This window comes from Myotis myotis, unplaced genomic scaffold (assembly GCF_014108235.1).
Source record: "Myotis myotis isolate mMyoMyo1 unplaced genomic scaffold, mMyoMyo1.p scaffold_m19_p_21, whole genome shotgun sequence".
NCBI lineage: Eukaryota > Metazoa > Chordata > Mammalia > Chiroptera > Vespertilionidae > Myotis > Myotis myotis.
The window spans coordinates 12,480,850-12,501,870 of record NW_023416326.1 but is presented as its reverse complement, the minus strand read 5'-3'; the positions used below and the strand labels follow the sequence as shown (position 1 = coordinate 12,501,870).

The following is a 21,021-nucleotide window of genomic DNA, read 5'->3' as shown; positions in this document are numbered from 1 at the left end:
AGGTTAAAAGTTTCATTATCATTTGAAATCTGTCACAAGACCAGGGAAGTGTGTTCATTATACAACCATTTAATAAATAAGTCCCCCAGTTGGAAGAGCTGGGCTTTTATGTAAGGTCAGGCCCATTGAAGACATCGACAAAGAATTAGTTGTTTGTTATTGCTGTGTGATCTCCAAGAATGGAAAAAAAAAAGACATTCTTTCTTCAATACTTCCTTCCAGGCTGAGTCATCACTAGAGAGTGGGAAGGGCAGCAGCAGCAGATAAAAACCCCAAAGCTGATATCACAAACTCCCATTTCTCCACGTTGGGGGCTAGCGGGGAGCCACCATGAGCGATGTGACCATTGTGAAAGAAGGTTGGGTTCAGAAGAGGGGTAAGTGTTCAACAGAACCACAGCCATGTGGTTGGTAAGTGTGCTGACCCTTAGTGGTGTCTTGGAAGTTGATTTTTTTTTTCTGATGCTGTTAACAAAGTAAACGGTGATGTACTGTGTCCAGTAAGAGAGAAATGATATTTAGCATATGTGTTAGGAATTTGCTTATTATTCAAGGGTTCTTTATAATTCTTTTTAAAAAAATATATATATATATTGATTTCAGAGAGGAAGGTAAAGAAGAGAGAGAGAGAGAGAGAGAGAGAGAGAGAGAGAGAGAGAGAGAGAGAGAAACATCAATGATGAGAGAGAATCATTGATCGGCTGCCTCTTGCACGCCCCACACTGGGGATCCAGCCCGCAACCTGGGAATCAAACCTGGACCTCCTGGTTCATAGATTGATGCTCAACCACTGAGCCATGCCAGCCGGACTGTAATTCTTGATTTTGATAATTTATAATCAAGTTTGGCTTTCTGGTATGTTGCGTGCATGTATGTTACAGAAAATTGGTGTCGTGTTTTCTGTGTTGCCTGCTGGACTCTACAAATACAGAGAGAAATCTTTAGAATGATTTCATATCAAAAAAGTGTCTAACTTGTATGCATTTTAAGACATGTAAACATAAATCAAATTATTCAGTTATATTAAGCCAATTTGGGTGGTGGTAGGGGAAGGGATTAAAGCAGTAAAGTGGGGGGAGGGTTCACCCACAAACTCTTGGATTCACAATCTCATGAGAAGGTAAGTAAAGTCCTGATGAAAAGACCACATGAGGAAAGAGTGTGTGTGTGTGTTTATGTTTAATTTTATGCTTTGTTTTTCATGATTTTTTAGTATTTCTTGTTTATTCTCACTTTAGATAAATAATTCAAATGCATTATCGTGCTTTTTAATATTAAAGGAAGCACTCTTCAGTGTAAAACATTTTATCCACTATGAGGTCACCTGCTAATGTGGTCAATGTGTTTATTAGAATTCTGGAGTTTGGGCTAGTTGCTAGGCAACCACTGCTTATCCACGTGGCCAAATGGAGTAGGATGCGGCCTCTTTCAGTCTCAGGACTTTTAAGTTATTGGTGTCATTTTCTGGTTAAACATCGCCTTTTAAGGTGTGATTTTCATATTCTTTTAGGGTCTGTGGTTCATACCTGTGCTGAAAGCTGTTGACAATGGTTAAATGTGATTATGCGTTTTTGAGCTTTTGAAAATCAGCTTTATTGAGTTATTTACATACAGTAAAATATACCCATTTTAAGTGTGCCCTTCATGAATTTTGCTAAACTTTTAAAGGAGTGTAACAAACACTATAATCATGACATAGAACATTTCTATCACCCAGAAAAGTTCCTGCCTTCCCTTGGTAACCACTGCTCTGCTGTGCCTATAATTTTGCAATTTCATATGATTAGAATCATACGCCATGCAGTCCTTTGAGTTTGACTACTTTCACCTTTCACATTGCATAATACTTTTTTTTTTTTCACATCCAAATGCTTTATTGTTCTGCTGAGATGCTTACAAATACTGAAAGTCACCCAGCCTGGACCCCGCACCCACAGCCCAGGGCCGGAAGGGGGCAGGGAGGTGGGCTGAGTGGTAAGGTAGAAAGACTATGGCCAGGCTGTGGGGGCCTCATCCCCTGCTCCCTGTTCATCACCCTCGGAGGCTGAGCCGCAGGGCCCTCCCTTCTCTGTGCTCCCCGTACCCCGAGGAAGGCCCTTCTGGCTTTCTCCTCCTCGGACCTAGATACCCTGCCTTCACCCCCTCTGGCTGTAAGCAAGGCACATGTGGTAGGGAGAGGGCTGGCCAGGGGCCAGCAGGCTCTGCATCAGGGCCTGGAGACGGGCTCGGGGAGGAGGTGTTCGGACCCTTTCCCCAGCATGAGGTCCCTGAGGGCCTGGGCTGCAGAGATGATGGCACATACCCTGAGCTAGGGAGCCATGCAATGAGTATGTAACCATGGCAATGAAGCGGTTCCTCTGGTGACCATGGTGATGGGTCTGTAAAAAGGGGATGGGGCTGAGACCCCCAAGGATAAAACTTGAGGTCTCCGGCCCTTGAGCAAAGTAATGAAAATATAAACACGGGAGGATAATGGGGTGAGAGCAGGGTTTGAGAAGTGTGCTGCCTGAGCTCGTAGGATTCATTTATATAGTGTGTTTTTATTAGTCTGTTCCTTTTCATTGTTGAGTACTATTCCATCCACAGTTTGTGCTTGCCAGTTGCTGGGCATTTGGGCTGTTTCCTGTTTTGGGCTATTATGAGTAAAGGTGCTGTGAACATGTGGGTGCATGTGTTTGTGTGATGTATTTTTCTTGGGCTATAACCTAGGAATGAGATTGCTGGGACCTATGGTAAGTTTATATTTAACTTTATCAAAACAGCCAAACTGTTTTCAAAGCGGCGGACTATTTGTGTTCAGTTTAATACCTTTTATGTTATTCTCATTTTAGAGATTTGGAAAGCTTTTTCAGATTTCTCTGCTGTGTGAAGGAAGGTATTTTTAAATAAGATCATGGATGTGAGTGAGCTTTGGCAATTTTAACATAAATGTAAGCTGTTGCTATTGCCACCTTTTATCAAGGATTTAGAGTGCTTGTTGAGTCTGTTTAATTAATTGTGTCTCCTCTGTAATACCATTATAGAAGGTTGGTATATAGTACATGGAATATAGAAAAAGGAAAAAAAAATAAAATAGAATTTCTCGGTGTTTTTCCTGCATTGGTTAGGGAACGAGAATTCTAGTGATTTGTGTGTGCATGTGCTTGTGTGTGCGCGTGCGTGTGCATGTGTGTGTATGCGTGTGTGTGTGCGCGTGTGTGTGCATGCATTAATTTTGGGAAGTAATAGTCTAATAAACATAAGACTGAATAATACCAAAGGTATAAAATGCAAAGTAAAACTCTTTCTACACTCTACCTCTTCCAACTAGTTCCTATCCTCAGAGATAACCATTTTAGACCTTTTCTAGTTTTTTAAAAATGTATTTTTATTTATTTCAGAGAGGAAAGGAGAGGGAGAAACAGATAGAAACATCCTTGATAAGAGAGAATCATTGATTGGCTTCCTCCTGCACGCCCCACACTGGGGATCGAGCCCACAACCCGGGCCTGTGTCCTGTCTGGGAATCGAACCGTGACCTCCTGGTTCATAGGTCAGTGCTCAACCCCTGAGCCACGCCGGCCGGGCAGACCTTTTCTCTTTTTAATTCTGCTGATTACCCCAATTTTATATATAATATGCTAAACTTTATTTTTGATGAATCTTAAGTAATCTAGTATATCCCCATTGTGGAAAAAATGAGCAGTTTTACTTTTAATACTTATTCTCTTCATTTTTTTTTCTTTTTTGGGGGGCATTTATAGTTAAACTTTTTGCATCATTCTATAAATTATTTAGACATAATCTTGCCACTTCATGAGTTAATAAAAATTAGTACCCCTTACAGTCTTTCCCTTGAATTCCTCACATTTCTTCTCCAATTTGTTAACTGTAACATTTATTTTATATCATCAAGGTTTAATAGTTATACTTGATTCCAAAAAGCAGTAATCACTATTATGCTATGTAAACAATATTAACTGTAAACAAAGTAGTAGGATGCATGTGATGGGAGAGCAGATGAGTTTCTTACATGCTGTTTCTACTCAAGTTCATGTCATACTTTAGTTTGGCTTCTAGTTTGGGTAGAACTGTTTTTTTCCTGGATTTTCTAATTGCCACATTTCCCCTCTATTGGGAGAAGACTGTATATGCCTTCATAATATCACTTGGTTTTCCAGTTTTGAAATCATACTATTTGTTGAAGTTCTAATATGAATTGCCTTTTTATATGGGTATGATTTATTTTGCAGTTTTCTAGAGCACTTCCTGAAGTAATTTTCTCAGAAAGGGTGTGTGTGTGTGTGTGTGTGCTTGTCCACACTGTGTTTGAAAATGTCCTTTTGACGTTCACACTTGGTACATACCTTGGCTGGGTATAGAATTCAGGCTTCAAATAGTTTTCCTTCAGAATTTTGAAGGTTGAATTCCATTACATTTCAGTAACCAGTTTACTGGTAAGAGGCTTGCCACTAACATGAAGAATTTTTTGTAGGTAACCTGCTTTGTTCTCTGGAAGCTTTTTGTGTAGGGGCCTCTGTACCGTGGGATTATGAAATTGAAGGAGGGTGAGCTATAGTCCTTGTTTGCTCATTCTGTAATTCATTCAAACGGTGGACCCTTTGAAAATGCAGACTTTTATGTCTTTCTTCAGTTTTGGGAAATCTTCCTAGATTTCTTTTATTATTTTTTTCCCTTCTGTGTTCTCTGTATTCTTTTATGTTTTTTGTTTTTTAATTTCTCTTACAGCTTCTCTAGCAATGCACTATTTTAAATTTTTTCTTTCATTTTGCCATGCGTCTATTTTTTTCTCTTTGTTCCTTGACCTTTTATTCTAGCCCTTCATTGAATTTTATATTTCAGTTATTACTTTATATTCCCAGGACTTCTTTCTTTATAGGTTATGACCATCTGCTCTTATTTTACTTAACATTAGTATCTTATTCTTAGGACACTAAATACATTTTATTTTGAAGTTTATTCTCCTCTTTGAATAATTCCTTCAATTGGCTTATTTTGTTGTGGGGTGTTTTTTTCAGTAGTGGTAGTTTTCTTTAGTTATCTAGTGATCCCTGTTTATCTGGGTATATTTGTGAATGAAAGACTGGGATTGCTGGTAACGTCCTCTGTCTATTTTTATAATTTATGTGTTTCTCCTGGACTTACAACAAGTCAGACTCCCTGAAAGAAGCTTTGTATGGTAGTGTTTCATTGTACTCCTGAAAGCACTAGTTGAAATGTTAAGGGAAACCAAATTGGGCCATTTTTCCCTCCACCATTCTTATTTTATTCCTTTAGAAATTTCACTATAACTTTAATAATAATTTCGTGTAAATTTCACTATATAATCTGTTGGTGTTTGGCTATATTTTGGTTCAGAGGATTTCTTTCAGAAGAGCAGTATTATTGTAAACACCCCGGGCAGATGGTTATCACCTGAACTTCGGTGTGTACTCCCTCAAGAAAAAATATGATAATATCTGCCTTCCTTACCTCACCATGTGGTTTTAAACATTACGAGATCATGCTTGCAGGGGAGTGTTTTTTTTTTAAACTCGTAAACTATTAATAAAGGGTATTTATATAAAAAAGTTAGGATGTGGCTGTTATTTTCAACGCCAGCCCTTTTTCTCAAACCAGTATTGCCGAATCAGTTCTTGTTAGCTCCTATTCAGATAGAATCTCATTTTACTTGTACTTTTTTTTTTTATGTTGTTCTTCAGTAAATATCTTCCAGGAAAATGAAAAAAAAAATGTAGAAGGCTAATTACTGATGTTGTGTCGCACGAATACTTTATGAGCGGCATAGAGCAAGGAAGCCTTCCTTTCTGTACTTTTCTGGAGCAATTGCAAAGTGGTATCATTAATGGAGATAACACATTCACATAGTATTGTTGATGCTAAAGATGACGGTAAAACGAATGTAACGTAGCAAACAGGGAGTCAGGGGTTGCCTGCAGCTTTCTCCTGGGGGGTCCAGGCAGAGCCCCCCACAGTTTGGCTGCACATAGAGCCCATCTGTGTACAGATTGAGCACGTGTGAAATGATCTCCTTCTGAGACCAGCCCAGGAGGTATAATCCAGGTGACTCCATAACACGTCAAATTTGCTTTCTTCTTTTGTTCCGGTAGAGCCAGTGGCAATATTTGCTGTGAAGAAACTTACTGCATTAATAAAGTTCAACCAGCTTAAAAGGTCTAAGTTGCAGAATTAAGTAGATCGCAGTAATATTGATCAAGGGCTTATTGTAATTTACAAAATTGTGTTTGCTTCGTAGTGTTATTTCTTAAAATCCGAAGTATGTAATCTCTTATAAGTGTGGTCAGCCAGCTCCTTGGTAACAAATTAAAATCAGTTATGTATTTCTAGTCAACTCCTAATCGTACTGTTTTGAAGTTGGTGCCAATTGAAAGGTGGTTTTATCATTAGAAACGTTTTGATTGATGAAAATGCTGGGTGCAGGCAGGTGTAAGTTAATTTCTTACATTTTTCTTGTATTGATATCTAACAGCTTGAATTTTCGTGTTGTATTCTGTGCATAGAACCAGCTTAGTGTGTCTGGTACTTGTGATTTCCCGTATCTGTAAATTGTCCTTGGAATTATATTTGTCTTATATTTTGTGAAATGCTTTGTTAGATGAACTAGAATATTAGTATTTGGTCATTCCAGGCTCAAACTTTGTAAGTCTGTTGTCTTACAAAGTAGCTTAATCCCTCTATGCAAGACATACTTGAGCAACGTAAATAGCTGAGCTTATGTTTGAATGAGGGATTGCTGTGATGTAGTCAATTACAAGTTGTTACAGAAGAGAAAATGCACAATTCTGGGGGGCCATCCATGTCCAAGGGCCTTTCCCTGTCATTCACTTTGCAGGTACTTGTGTGCCTTTTGTTGTCTTTTTCACGAAGTGACTTTTGAAACAAATTATGAAGTGATTAAGGAAAAAGAAAATGACCATATGATTTCCTGTTTACTACTCAGCTGCAAGCGTTTTCCATAGAGAGTAGAGCTGTGGTAGTGACCGTATAACCACGTGACACGTTAGAGAAGCTCACTTTGGCTTTTTTTTTTTTTTTTAACTCTCACCCGAGGATATTTTTGCATTGATTTTTAGGGAGAGTGGCAGGGAGGGGGAAGGACAGAGAGACACAGCAATGTGAGAAAGACACATGGATCGGATGTCTCCCACATGTGCCTGACCAGGGCCAGGGATAGAGGTACGGTGCCCTTGACCGGACTCGAACCCGGGACCCTTCAGTCCACAGGCCAACGCTCTATCCACTGAGCCAAACCGGCTAGGGCTCCCTTTGGCTACTGATGTTGTAAGTGGAGAAGAAACGCAGAAAAATTAAATTTGTTGGTAATGACATTTAAAACTCTGAGATTGGATGTATTTACATTGTGAAATTTGTTTTTCTTATACTTTCAATTAATTTGTTTTAACGAAGTAAGCCAAATGCAGAGAACCATCAAATGACAGCTTCCACTGCATTCCAGAGTTACAGAATTGCACGGTTGCTGCTAGACACACCCACACACCCACCCACACACCCTTCCCAGTCAGCAGTTGAGTTTTGTGTTTTGACTGTATCCTGCAACCTTGCCCAATTCTTTTTTTAAAAAAATATATATTTTATTGATTTTTTACAGAGAGGAAGGGAGAGGGATAGAGAGTTAGAAACATGGATGAGAGAGAAACATCGATAGCTGCCTCCTGCACACTCCCCACTGGGGATGTGCCCGCAACCCAGGTACATGCCCTTGGCTGGAATCGAACCTGGGACCCTTGAGTCTTCGTGCCCGATGCTCTATCCACTGAGCCAAACCGGTTAGGGCTGGCCCAATTCTTATTAAAGTTACTTTTAAGCTTTTCTATGCAGATGGTCAAGTCATCTGCAAAGAGCCTCAGTTCCGCTCCTTCCTCTCCAATCCTTGGGCTTTTAATTAATTTGTCTGGTTTACTGCCTTGTTAGCACCTCGAGTACAACGTTGAGTAAAATTATGCAAGTCAACATTTTGGCCTTATTTCTCATGTTATTGGGAAAGCGTTTACTCTACACTAAGTGTATTAGCTGTAGGTTTTCCATGGCTGCCCTTGATCGGGTCGAGAAAGTTCCTTTCCTGTCCTAGTTTGCTGAGAGGTTTTTTTTTTGTGTATTTTTTTTTTAATGAATGAGTGTTCAATTTTTTCAAAAGATTTTCCATATCTGTTGACATGACCATTTGACTTCCGTTTTTGCATTCTGTTAATGTAGTGTCTTACTTTCTTTGCTGGAATAAATCCCATTTGGTCATGATGGGATTTATATATTACCAGTTTTGATTTACTAATATTTTGTGAAGGATCCTTTTTTTTTTTTTTTTTTTTTTGCATTTACCAGAATATTGATCTATCATTTTCATTTCAGGTTTTGGTATGAGGGTTATGCTAGACTCATAAAATAGATGGTAATAGGAAGTATTCCCTCCTCCTCACTTTTTGAAGGAATTTGCATAAGGTAGGTTTTATTTCCTCCTTACATGTTTGATCAAATGCATCAGTGAAGCCAGCGGGGTTGGAGAATTTTGATAAGTAATTCAATTTCTTTAATAGATACAGGGCTATCCAGATTTTCTGTTTCATCTTGGGTTGGTTTGGCTAAGTTGTGTTTTTTAAGGAATTTGTCCGTTTCATTCCAGTTTTTGATTTGTTAGACATAAGGTTGTTCTTAATATCTGCAGGATCTATAATGATAATCCCCTTATTAAATTCTCATATTGGTAAACTGTGTTCTCTGTTTTTATTTGGTTTATCTTGCAAGGTGTTTATACCTTTTATTCTTTCAAAGAACCACATTTTTGCTTTGTTTATTTTCTTTGTCCTTTGTTTTCTGTTTTACTGCATGTGCTCTTAAGTATTTTAATTTGCTTGTCTTTTTATGGCTTCTTAAGATGAAATATTACCTTTTTCTTTTAAATAAGTATAAGAATTTAAAGCTGTGGATTTATCTTACTTCACTGCTTAACAGTGTCTCACAAGTTTTGATAATATTGTGTTTTCATTGTCATTTAGTGTAAATGTTTCCTAACTTGCCTTGTGATTCCTTTGAACCTTGAGCTATTTAGAAAAGTATTGTTTAATTTCAAAATATATAAGGGTTTTTAGATATCTTAGTGTTATTGATGTCTATATTACATTAGATTGTAATTACAGAAGATACTCTGAAAGTTTTCGTGATATCTTTTAATGGTCCACCATTTGATCACCTTGATTTTAAGCTGTTGTGGGTGTAGTTTTATAAATGTGTGGTTAACCATTTGTACGCTATGAGCGTCTATAGATGCAAGCAGCGGACCGTTTTTAATTAAATTCATAATATCGTGGCAGTTAACTGCTTAAGATGGTTGATAGCGCGTCATCTCTTCCATATCTTTACTGTTTTTGCTTTTAGTTCTGTCAGTGACTGAGAGGTGTAAAATCTCCAACTATGATTGTGAATTTGTTTCGTGCTCATGTGATAATCATGCACCTACCACTGTATCTTCTTCTATGTATGCTTTTGCTTACGCCAGATTTATGGCTTGGCATATATTTTTTCCTTTGCCTTTGTCAATGAAAATCTTGTATGTCCTTCAAGGCCAGGTTCCAATGTCCTCTCAACATTTTTTTTTTTTTAATCATAGTCTCAAAGTTAGAATGATTTCTCTTGCCTAGAATATGACCTCACTTCCATGCCTTTGCTTCCTTGTGGCTTCAGATTGACTGGTTGTTAAATAGATCCATTTTTTCTGCTTCTCCCTTATAAACTCCCCAAGGGCGAGAACTGTGTCTACTACAACTGCATTCCTTTCCCCCATGGGTCTACCAGTACCTTGAATGTAGTATGCTCTTAATCAGTCTTCAACGAATGAATGAGGGGGAGGAAGAAAGTTCTAGAAGTTCAAACAGCACTGTATCACAGATTTCAGGGCAAGGAACTAGAATTGGGGCAGCAGAGGCAAGGCCGGGAACACAGTTCCGGAAGTGGCCTACATCTAGGAGAGGGTTTTGGTAAGGGCAGTGAGGCGCAATGTAAACCAATAGTCTTCCATGTCATATAGGTTGTCAGGTATTTCAAGATTGCTGTGTCCTAGGCAGTTTGGCTCAGTGGATAGAGCATCCGCCTTCAGACTGTAGGGTCCCGGGTTCGATTCCGATCAAGGGCACATGCCTGGGTTATGGGCTCGATCCCCAGTCGGGGGCATGCTGGAAGCAGTCAATCAGTGATCCTCTTTCATTATTGATATTTCTATCACTCCCTCTCCCTTCCTCTCTGAAATCAATAAAAGTATATTTAAAGAAAAAGAAAGAACAACTATTTTAATAATAATGAAAACATGATTGCTCTGATGTCTTCCCTTAAACTCCTTCTTTTAAGCAAAATATTCTCTTTTCTGAATTTGTTCATTGTATGACATGGTGTCCAGCCCTCTGACACATAATCTCGGTGCCCTGTGGTGTAAACATCTCAGTTTGTCGACATTTCTCTCAGAATGTGATGCCCGCAGTGAGCACAGCGCTGCAAGAAGAGTGTAGCTGTCAGCTCCCACGGGTCCCTGCCATCTGAGGGGCGGTCCCTCCTCCAGGTTCACCCAATGGGTCACTTGCAGGTTCCAGTTTGTGGTCCCAGTGCTGCCAGTTGACATTCTTAGACGCCGTTGTAGCTAGTTTCTGCTCTATCATGCCACAGCCATCACTGGGTGTTAGTCTTGTTAGTTTGGGCCATTATTTTGCTGTTTTCTTTCACGTATCTTTGTTACTGAGGTTTAACTTCGTATTCATGCTTTTAAGCCATTTTTTTTTAAAATCAAATGAATTGCTTGCTTTTGTCCTCACTCAGTTTTGATATAGGAGGCTTATGTCTTTTGTCAGGTTTATAAATTTTACATGTTCTTATTTATCTGTGAGAGCTTTGTGTGTATTTCCAGTACCATTGTTTTATTAATTTTTTGTTGTCGGTGCACATATTTGTCCTGGCTTGAATGCACCTTTGAAATTTATGGTATGTATGTTTTGTCATGTGAAAGCTTTGAGTTGTGTCCTAGCTGGTGGGGCTCAATGGATAGAGTGTCGGCCTGCGGACTGAAGGGTCCTGGGTTCGATTCCGGTCACAGGCACATGCCCGGGATGCAGGCTCGACCCCCAGTGTGGGGCGGCATGCAGGAGGCAGCCGATCAATGATTCTCTGTGGTCATTGATGTTTCCATCTCTCTCTCCCTCTCCCTTCCTCTCTGAAATCAATACAAATATTTTTTAAAAAGCTTTAAGTTGCTATGCAGCCTAATCCGTCAAACGCTTCCCTTTTAAGGGGCCATTGAGGTCATCCTTAGAAACGCTTGCCCTGTTTTCTTTGAGCATCATCAGGTTTCAAAACATTTGTGTTATCTAAGTTATCTACAAAATCTACAATTTTGTTATCTACGAAATGCCTTTTGTAAAAGGGTCAAGCAGCACATAGAGTCTCATACGCTTCCTTCACTCCCACTTTCCTTCTCTGTTACGTGCGATGTGCCAAACAAAACCCAAATTTCCCTTAAATATTTCACAACCAGAAAGATACTTGCCAAACCAGAAGTAGTATTTGCTTCTTATCAAGAGATTGGGATTCAAGAAATCAATCGGGCAGGATACAGGAGGAGGGTTAATTAAAGAAATGATCCTTTTATACTTTGTTCTGTGTAAACACTTGGATATTTTTGCTTTGTCTGATTTTACGTAAATGGCATCATACACACTTTGCAACATGTCTTAGAGACATGCGTGTGCTGTTGCAATGACTAGTTTTTGTAACTTGCTTTTAGTAAATCTAGTCTTCTCATTCATCTACTTTTCTTGTACGTAAGTAGAGACCATCAGTTTTGTCCAGAGGTTAAGAGGATGGGCCTCAACTTCAAGTCTTAGCGTTGCCATTTATTAGTGACTGTGGGCAAAATACTGAATCTTAATATGCCTTCAATTTCTCATCTTCAAAATGGAGATGACAAATGTCTATTTTATATGGGTGTAAGACTCAACGATCAGAATGTTTGATTAGCTCTTATCACAGTGCATGGGACATGCTAGATAGTTAAACAATAGCTGCTATTATTCAAGAATCTTATAGAATATTGCTAAATTTGACATCAAGTTTACTAATATTTAATATTTAGGCTCATCCATTGTTTCTGTCTATAAAAACAACTAGTGGCCCAGTGCATGAAATTAGTGCACGTTAAAAGGAAATTAGAGGAAATATTTTAATATTGTTATTTGCCCTTTCTCTATAATAGAAGTGTCAGAGATGAAAGAAAATTAGTAAAATGTATATAAAAATCTCCCTCCTGTCAGAGTCTGGGGTACGCTGCAGGACCCAGAGTCAAGTCCCTGCCCACCCACGTGCGCCTCAAAATCGGGAGACCCAGACCCGGCCGGCCCCACGCCCGTCAAGCCCCGCCAGGCAGGGGGCGCGGCCTCAGGTCCCCCAGCCCTGGCACGAGGGTGCGAGGGTGTGATGACCATTTGCATATGACCTCTTTATTATATAGGATAAGGATGCTTGCCCTTTTCAGTTGCTTTTTCTTCCTGCCCTTCTGATGCTTTCCGTTTCTCAGAGATTATTGGTGCTCACTGGGGCTCCGTGGTCAGCCACCTCTTCCAGTGCCTTTGGCCTCCGTGTTTGCACTGGGATGCTTCTCTTTTGAGAAGACCGTGTAATAACCAGCGTTCCTTTCCCATCCCGTTGTCTGGCCTGAATGCGGGGCTTCGTCTTTTATAACTTAAAAATTGGTGTTTGTAACAATTTATTTCAGTTTCTCATAGGATTTGCAAGCTCATTAGCTGTTCTCTGTATTTCTTTGTTACGATACTTCTTCCATCTTCCACACTTTTTCTTAAATGAATTAGTGTTAAAGCAACAAGTACACACATTTTTTTCTTTCTCACTCAGGATTGGATGATACCAAATGACAGTCACATTTTAATCCTGTGGTTGGACTTTATGACTAAAAATGTTTGCTATAACACTAATTTCCTTTCAAAAAAGAAAATAATAAAAAAAAACCAACAGAGAACACTAACTTCCTTATCTCGCAGAGTTGAAAGCTAAGGCATTCTATCTAGAATTCCTGGGCCAAGAAATAGAGGCTTAAGTGTATTTTTCTAACATTATAATATCAACCACTAGAAAAACTGAAAGTGAAAATAAAAGTAATAAAAATTGGGAAGAAGGATAAAGGGGAACTCAATTGCTCACCTTCACAGTGAGAAGTCAGATGATATATTAAGAAGCAGAGTCCTAATGCCAAAAGCTTTAAAAGTGGTTATTTTTGAGAAGTGGAATGGAGTGTGTGTGTGTGTGTATGGTGGAAGAGGTACTTTCAAGTCTTACATCCTTTCATATGTTACCGAATTATTACTTGGTGCATATATTACTTAATAAAGTATATCCTCCACAATCCCAATCTATAAAAATAAAAAAGCATAGTTTTATATATACCCAAAATATTAAAAGTGATCAACTCTGGGGAATGAGTTTTTTTCTTCAGTATATATTTTTCCGTATTTTGTTATAAAGTGAGTATGTTACTTTGATAACCAGAAAAATATTATTAAGGGAAAACCCTTGGGACCTCCTGGATATAATTTGTCACTTATTTGGCATCAGTATGACTTTTTTTATTTATACAAGTACTATAACTTTTTTTTTTTTAATTAGAGGAAATGTACACCATATTCCCTACAAGTTTGTAAATGTCTTAGTAAGGCAGGCATTCTGCTAAAAATAACAGAAAATCCAGCCAACGGCAACAAACAAAAACAGCTTTATTTTTTTCCCCCTTCAGGAGGGGAAAGGTGGACAGTTGCTGGTCCTTTGGGAGATAAGGGTAAAGGCATCAAAGATGCCAGCCCTCTCATTCTGCGTCTTCGCCTTCACCTTGTCGCCGTTTGCATTCTTACACTTACTTGCTGCTTTGAGCTTCCTCAGTGGCCGGACTAACGAGCATTACATTGCCGTTCAAGGCCAGCTAATGGGAGGTGGCCGATGTCAGCCGCAGGGTCCCCTTTACTGGGGCAACGCGCCCTCAGAACTCCTTTTATGCCCTCTCGGTGGAACTGGGTTATGTGTCCCCTTAGCGAGGAGGCCAGGATCTGGCCTTCAGTCTTTGCAGGGGAGGTGCAATGGGAAAGGGAACTGGGAACTAATACCGTGTTAGTCAGCCGGCAGCGTCTGCCACAAACAGCTTTGATAGCTGTATTCTGATGTTTGTACTCCAGCTCCCAGTCAGATTTCCAGGAGACACAGCCTGGCTGGAGGGCAGCTCGGAAACCTGGCGCGCAGGCTTCCTCTCAAAGTTAGCCCCGTAGAGGTGGTTCTAAAAGGCAGCCGATCTGCCTGGTCCCAGGAGTTCTAAGCTTGTACTCCTTCTTTTTTCTTTTTTTAAAAAAAAAAGATAGTTTGGTATTCTGAAGAGAGAGTGAATTAGGAGGTATGTTTGTACAGTGATCCCCAATTTCACTCGAATCTCTTTGCAGAATCCAAATTTCAGTTTCTAGCCCGTGACCTGAGGATGACGCGTTTGTAGTGTATCAGTTAGGGAAAGGTTTTCATGTTTGTTTTTAAATCAGTATGCAAGGAAATTGGCCGTCACAGGTTTTCTAGTGATGAATCCACTATAGCGATCCAAATAATACTGGGTCAGTTAAAAATAGCCAAATTATATCATCCAAAGTATTAGGTCTTGCATTTATTTGGTTTTTCCCCCACTAGTTTAATGGGTATTACCCTGTAATCTCTTACTTCTCTGTCACTGACCTTTTTTTTTTAAATGAACACTTGTTAAATTTTTTATTTTACTCACACGGTATGAGTGAACCAGACAGATGTCCTAAGGATTCAAAGGAAAAGTCAAAAGAGCAAAAAAATCAGATGCAGTAAAAGAATGTTGAGATGAATTGCAAATGAGGACCAAACTGGTTTTTGCACAGAAGAAAGTTTATTAAAATCACTACTGGACAGAGATGACTCTAGAAATCAGTCAGTTACCTACAACTTCCAAAGAGTTGCAGAGTAGCTCAAGGACAGCGAATAGAGCTAGAATATAACAATTAGCAAGGGTAACCTAAGGAGGAGGCATAGTTTTTCCTTGACTACACTTGTTTTCTACACATGCCTGCTGAAATATATTACTATCAAATTAGACATGCTGATAAGAGTTTAGGTCTTCATAGTTGTGTTTATCAATGAATCGATAAACTTTTATGTAGATTTTTACAGGGATATTTACTTGGCCCCCGCCATCTTTCCTAGGTCCAGGGACCTGTTACCTATCACCTTTTGCTTTTGAGGAGAGAGACATTGTCTATGCTCATTTCTGAGTACTTGGGTAAACTAGTTTCTTTAATTATAGAAAAATATGCGCCGTAGACTGGGGAGGACGTGAGGATGAAGAAACAGGTCACCTGTTGTCATGGAATCCACAGGCTAGTGGGGGGTAAACACTATTTAAGACGTCCATTTCCTCATCTGTAAAGTGAGATAATGATAGTTTTACTTACCTCCTGAGGATGATTGTAAAGACTGAGTTAAAGTATGTGAAAGGCTTAGCATTAGACCAGGCACATGGTAATTGCTTCATAAATATTAGCTGCCATTATTGTTGTTATTAAAAAAGTAGAGGCCCGGTGCACGAAATTTGTGCACAGTGGGTGGGTCCCTCAGCCCGACCTGCACCTTCTTCATTCTGGGAGCCCTCAGGGGAGCCCTCTCCAATCTGGGAGCCCTGGCGGCTTAGGCCCACTCCCCGTGGTTCTCTGCTCTGTGCGGGGCCTGGCTGCTCCGTGCCTGCTGCCCAGAGGCTCTCCGCGGCCCAGAGCCCCTCCACGGCCAGGGCTGGACGCTTGCCTCATTGCAATGGCGATGAAGCAAGCATTCTGCCAGGCCACTCACGCTGCCCGCTCTCAGAGGCTGTCCCCCCAGGACTGGGGGACTCCGGCGGAGCTGACCGCCATCTTGTGGCTATGGGCGCTGCCATCTTTGTGACAGAGTGATGGTTAATTTGCATATTACCCTTTTATTAGATAGGATAGAGTGCTTTGGGAGTACAGATCAGGCAGGGTTGACATCCTGGAAAAGGTAGGGGAGTGATGGAATTTTCACCTGCCCTCAATTCTACATCATAATTTTCTTTTCCTCTTTGCCACTCTAATGCCCGACGCATAGTAAGTCCCTAACGCCTGTTGAAACACGAATGAGATATACGTATACTGCTGGAATGTTCTTAAAACATCTCAAAGTAGATGCCAGTAAAATGGGAAGATCATAATACTCCTTGTCCAGTCTTCCATGCCTGACTTATTCCTAGCATAACATTTAGAATATTTTTTCAAGTAAGTAAATAGTAGAAGGAAATTTAGGAAATTGAAAAGGTATTACTTTCAACCAGGCTTTTGAAACGAACTGGGCTTTCAAACAGTTAATATTTCTAGCAAGGGCCTGGGATGCCAGTGTTTTATACTTCAGACTACAAGCTGGAAGATTTTGAGGCATCATCGAAAGCCCGAAGAGCCTTAAGTAGTCTGTTAGTAGAAGTTTCACGGCCTTTGACAAGGCTGTGGGTGAGAGCTTAAAGAAAAGTGAGAAGAATGTTACTGGAAAATTGGGGAAGGAATCTTTGATCTGTAGTGGCAGAAAGTTTAGCGTCTCTGTCATCTGCAATAACAACATGGGAAGCATGAAAATGTGCACCGTGAACTAGGTGATCTGACAAGGAGATCTCTCAGCAGAATGTTGAAGGTACTCCTGGTTCCTTCTTGCTGCTTATATAGGAGATGCAACAGGAGAGAGACCAGCTGAAGGAAGTGCTGGTAAACCAAAAGGAGAAAGGACTGTGGAGTCTGACAATCCTAGCCTCTTCATGTGACCCGTGCTGCTAAAACGAAGAAATGGATTCCGGGAAAGATAAAATCCAGGACGTGCTCAGGAAAACACGGTCTACAGCCGAAGCTTTAAAATCCTCGAGAACCTGGGCAAGCTCCCCTCCAAGAACTCCTTAGTCAAACCACGTGGGTTCTGGGGGCATTAGAGAGTTGTCCCTCTGCAGTCTCAGCAGAGCTTCCAGGAGCAGAGGGGACTTGTCCTGGAGAGATTTTTGGGTGTGGCCTTTATTCTGGAGTGAACCGTAAGATTCACAGGAGACCTACAACGTTTTTTCTTTATTTTTATCTTTCTTTTTTTTTCTTTTAAAGAGGATTGAATTGGACTGAAAGGGACAGAGACAGTACAGTGAAAAGTGCTCTCTGCATCTATGGACCGCTCCAGGCAGGAAAGACGCTGGGAATACTCTGTAGCTTCAAACGTGAGCTACCTTCATGACTCAGAAAACAGAACCTAGAGCCAAGAGGGCAGCGCCAGGCCTTGAATTGTCACTAGGAGTTGCCCGCGTTGCACGGGATTTCAGAATTGCTATGAGCCAGTGACTTCCGCCCACCTCCTGCTGTCCCCCTCCCTGAGCAGCAGCGCTGAAATCGCTACCCCAGGCCTTTCACATGTTGGTCTTGAGTTCCTGACCCACAGGAACGGTGAGATGATAAAGGTTTATGGTGATTCAACAGCACCAAGCTCTATGGCAATCTGTTATGCGGTGAAAGGTAAACTAACGCAGTAGCGACTCAGTTTAAATTGGAAGGCCGAAAAGAAAACTCTGCCAAGATGACAGACAGTGGGGTTGGGGGAGAACATTCACAGAGGAAAAATGAGACCCCTGGTTTCAAAGGTCTTGAACTGTTAGACTCGTGGGATGACTGTACGTCATTGGAAAAAGATGTAAACTCAAGAGTATTCATTAGTGTATATGCAATTAAACACTGGAGGAAGGAGTTGTCTGACCCGTCATTACTGCTAAGAACTACTGTTTTACGGCCTAGCCGGTTTGGCTCAGTGGGTAGAGCATCGGCCTGCGGACCGAAGGGTTCCAGGTTCGATTCCGGTCAAGGCCATGTGTTGCAGGTTCCTGCCGGAGACTCAGGGCACGTGCAGGAGGCAACCAATTGATGTATTTCTCTCACATCCATGTTTCTCTCCGTCTTTTTTTTTTTTCTCTTCCACTCTCTCTAAAAAAAAGTACTGTTTTATGTGTAAAATGGGGAAGGACTTTTTCTACTTTTTAACTTAATACTTAGACTTGTTTCTTAGTATGTGAAGTTATGTTTACATAGTACGTACTCTGAGAGGTTAACTTATTTATTGTCTAAAAGTGTTTAAAATAAGTAAATGTCAGATACTGTAGGGTTCTTTCTGTACTCAGCTCATGTCAGTTAATTTACCTTAAAACTGAATGAAAAGAAGAGGAAATTACTTTTGCCTCTTTTTATTTTGAAAATGTTAAATAAGCAGAAAAACAAAACGTAAATATGGTTTCTGAGCACATACACATCCTTACAGTGTTTTGTCACATTTGCTTTATGTATGCTTCCTTCCCCCTACTTTATTCAGCTACACCTGACAGATAAAAATTGTACAGGTTGGGGTGTACAGCATGTTTTGATATACGTATACATTGTGAAGTGATTACCACAGTCAAGCTAATTAACATATCCATCCACTCACAGTTACGATTTTACTTTTATTGATGTATTTTTGGTTGAACCATTTGAAAGGAAGTTGCAGATATTACTCCACCCCTAAGTTCCTTTAGCCTGAATTTCCAGGATAAAGTATTCATAACTATAGTACCATTAACATAACTAAATGACTACATTCAATAATCACATCTCATATGGTAGTCCAACATTTTTTTTAATAACTTTTTAAAAACCCAAGATACATACAGTATATTTCTTACACCTCTAGCCCATTTTATTCTGAAATAATCAAAATCTGACATTTTATTGCTTTTCAAAATATTGATTCAAAATTTTTTGAAGATTTTATGCATCAAGGTTTTGGCCTTATGGAATGTCCCACATCTGCTTAATTTTCCTTCGTTATTAGATTCACGTTGAACCCTTTTTTGGCGAGAATACTGCAGAGATGAAGTGTACTTGATCAAGAAGGTGACTTTTGGATCTCTTCACCGTAAAGATGTAATTGTCCCACTTATAAGTCTGTGGGGTCATAGTTTCCAGCAAAATTTCACTTTGGTCTTAAACTCTCATTGATGATTCTTGCCCGAATCAGTGTTTACCTTGTGAATTTTAGGGAAGTTGCTTTTTAATGGCTACATGTAATAGATTGACATTTGCAAGGAAAGGTGTCCTACCACCGCCAAACAAGCCACCGTTGTTCTGAACTATAGATTTGAAGGTATTTATTGTCTGCGTTTTATGTGTGTTTATTTGCCTTAATGAATGATTTTGAAAAATTTTGATTTAATTTTAAACAAAAGTTAAAAAAAAATTAAAAGCAGAGTTAATAGCAGACCTATGAGATAATTTTTAGAATTCCTACAAGTGAGGCTCATTGAAGTCCTGCAGTGTTTATTGGACACCTGCTCACACACAAGGAATTGCCCTGGACGGTGTGATGTACTTGACATTACCAGTTGTAGCCCTCCAGTACTGAGCTGGTGGGGACGATAAGACACCCATGACAAATAGGAGAACATGTATAGCTGGAAACCGTAAGCACCCAATGACTGGTTGGTCAGTAACGCTTTCAGTGTTCAGAAAGCTACCACGTCGGATTTGGCATGGGCACAGCAGTGTAGGTATATAAAGAGCCTTAAGATGTCACTAACATTCTGACCTTGAGTCAAGCATACGCTCCAATAAATATCCAGGGTCTACCGCATTATAGCAGCCGAGGCAACAAAGAGAATGAAACATACCTTTTGCCCTTGAAACATGCTTATGGAGTGAGATGGAAAACACAGGATTGTGTATGACGCGAAGTCGCGCACATGCTGTCATAAAGCTAGGTACTCGGTGCCCTGGCCGTATAGAAGAGAGAACGAGGAGCTCGTGCTGCTGGGCAGATGGGCGTGGGGCAGGAAATGCCGCACAGAGGGAAGTGGCATGTGAGTCTGCTGGGAAGATTTTAGATTGAGAAGGGAAGAGTGCTCCAGCCAGGAGAAGACGGGCCAGCATGTCCAGATGTGCGATGGGGTGTGCCATGGTTTTGGAGAGCCTGGTGATGCATTTTCAGGAAATTTAGGAGTGGCCCTGATTTGGGGGCCGATCATAGAAATGGTTACTCACCCTCGTGTGTGTGTGTGTGTTTAAAAAATTTTTTGATAGGAGAATAACACTTGAAATTTTAATGTGAGATACAATTTTTCAGAAAAAAAATAGGTGGAAAGACGAGCAGTGGACTGAAGCATGAACCTGAGGAACGCCCACTCCACTAACAATTGGGGAAGGAGAGGAAAAGGAGACCTTTAGGGAAACACAACAGGATCATTTATTCGGAAGGAAGAGAGCTAAAATAGTCATGTCATTAGGACCAGTGGACAAGAGGTTTTACAAGAGGAGAGTTCATGTCATCCAACCGCCTGTACAAAGGAAATGAAAACTAAAAAAAGGCCATCGGATCTGACAATAGAAGAATGTCGTGAATTCAGATTTGGGGTGGGGGGCAGTGGAAGCGTATTTCTGGGGAAGAAGGAGAGGATGAAGTATCATATGTAAAACCATTTGCTTGAAGAACTTGGTGGTGAAAAAGTAGGGCAAGAATAGAATGAGGGCAGCCTGGTCAGTGAGGGTTTTTTTCTTTAGGGAAAACATGGTCTGTACAGCATGTGATGGCAGGGGAGCCTGCTTGTGGGACAGGGGACTCTCCAGGCGGCCGAGAAAGGAGAATGGATGGAACAGGGTTGGGAGGAGATGAGGACCTAGGAGGAGGGTTCCTCTGGGAAAGGGGGAGAGGCAGACTTTCAGTTAGTCCAGAGGGAGGGAACTAGCGTGAGAGACGGGCAGAGAGAAGGAAGGATCAGTAAGGAGGAGAAGAGGGAAGGAGGGACCAGATGGAGGGCCGTTCCGCCCTGGGAATTTGGAGAGAGCCCGGTCAGCTTGGTTTGAGACTTCCTCTTCTATTTATGTTTCTGAGGAGC

The 21,021-nt window shown here is 40.5% G+C and overlaps 1 protein-coding gene across 3 annotated transcripts in view; it reads left to right on the top strand.

Annotated features, from left to right (window-relative positions):
• AKT3 (AKT serine/threonine kinase 3) overlaps positions 1–21,021 on the top strand; it is a 207,881-nt gene that overhangs the window by 12,796 nt on the left and 174,064 nt on the right. For all 3 annotated transcript variants that reach the window (XM_036355096.1, XM_036355095.1, XM_036355094.1), the window contains one exon: positions 223–376. In XM_036355096.1, the coding sequence (XP_036210989.1) occupies positions 331–376 (46 nt within the window). In that variant the 5' untranslated portion in view covers positions 223–330. The remainder of the gene's footprint in view (positions 1–222; positions 377–21,021) is intronic.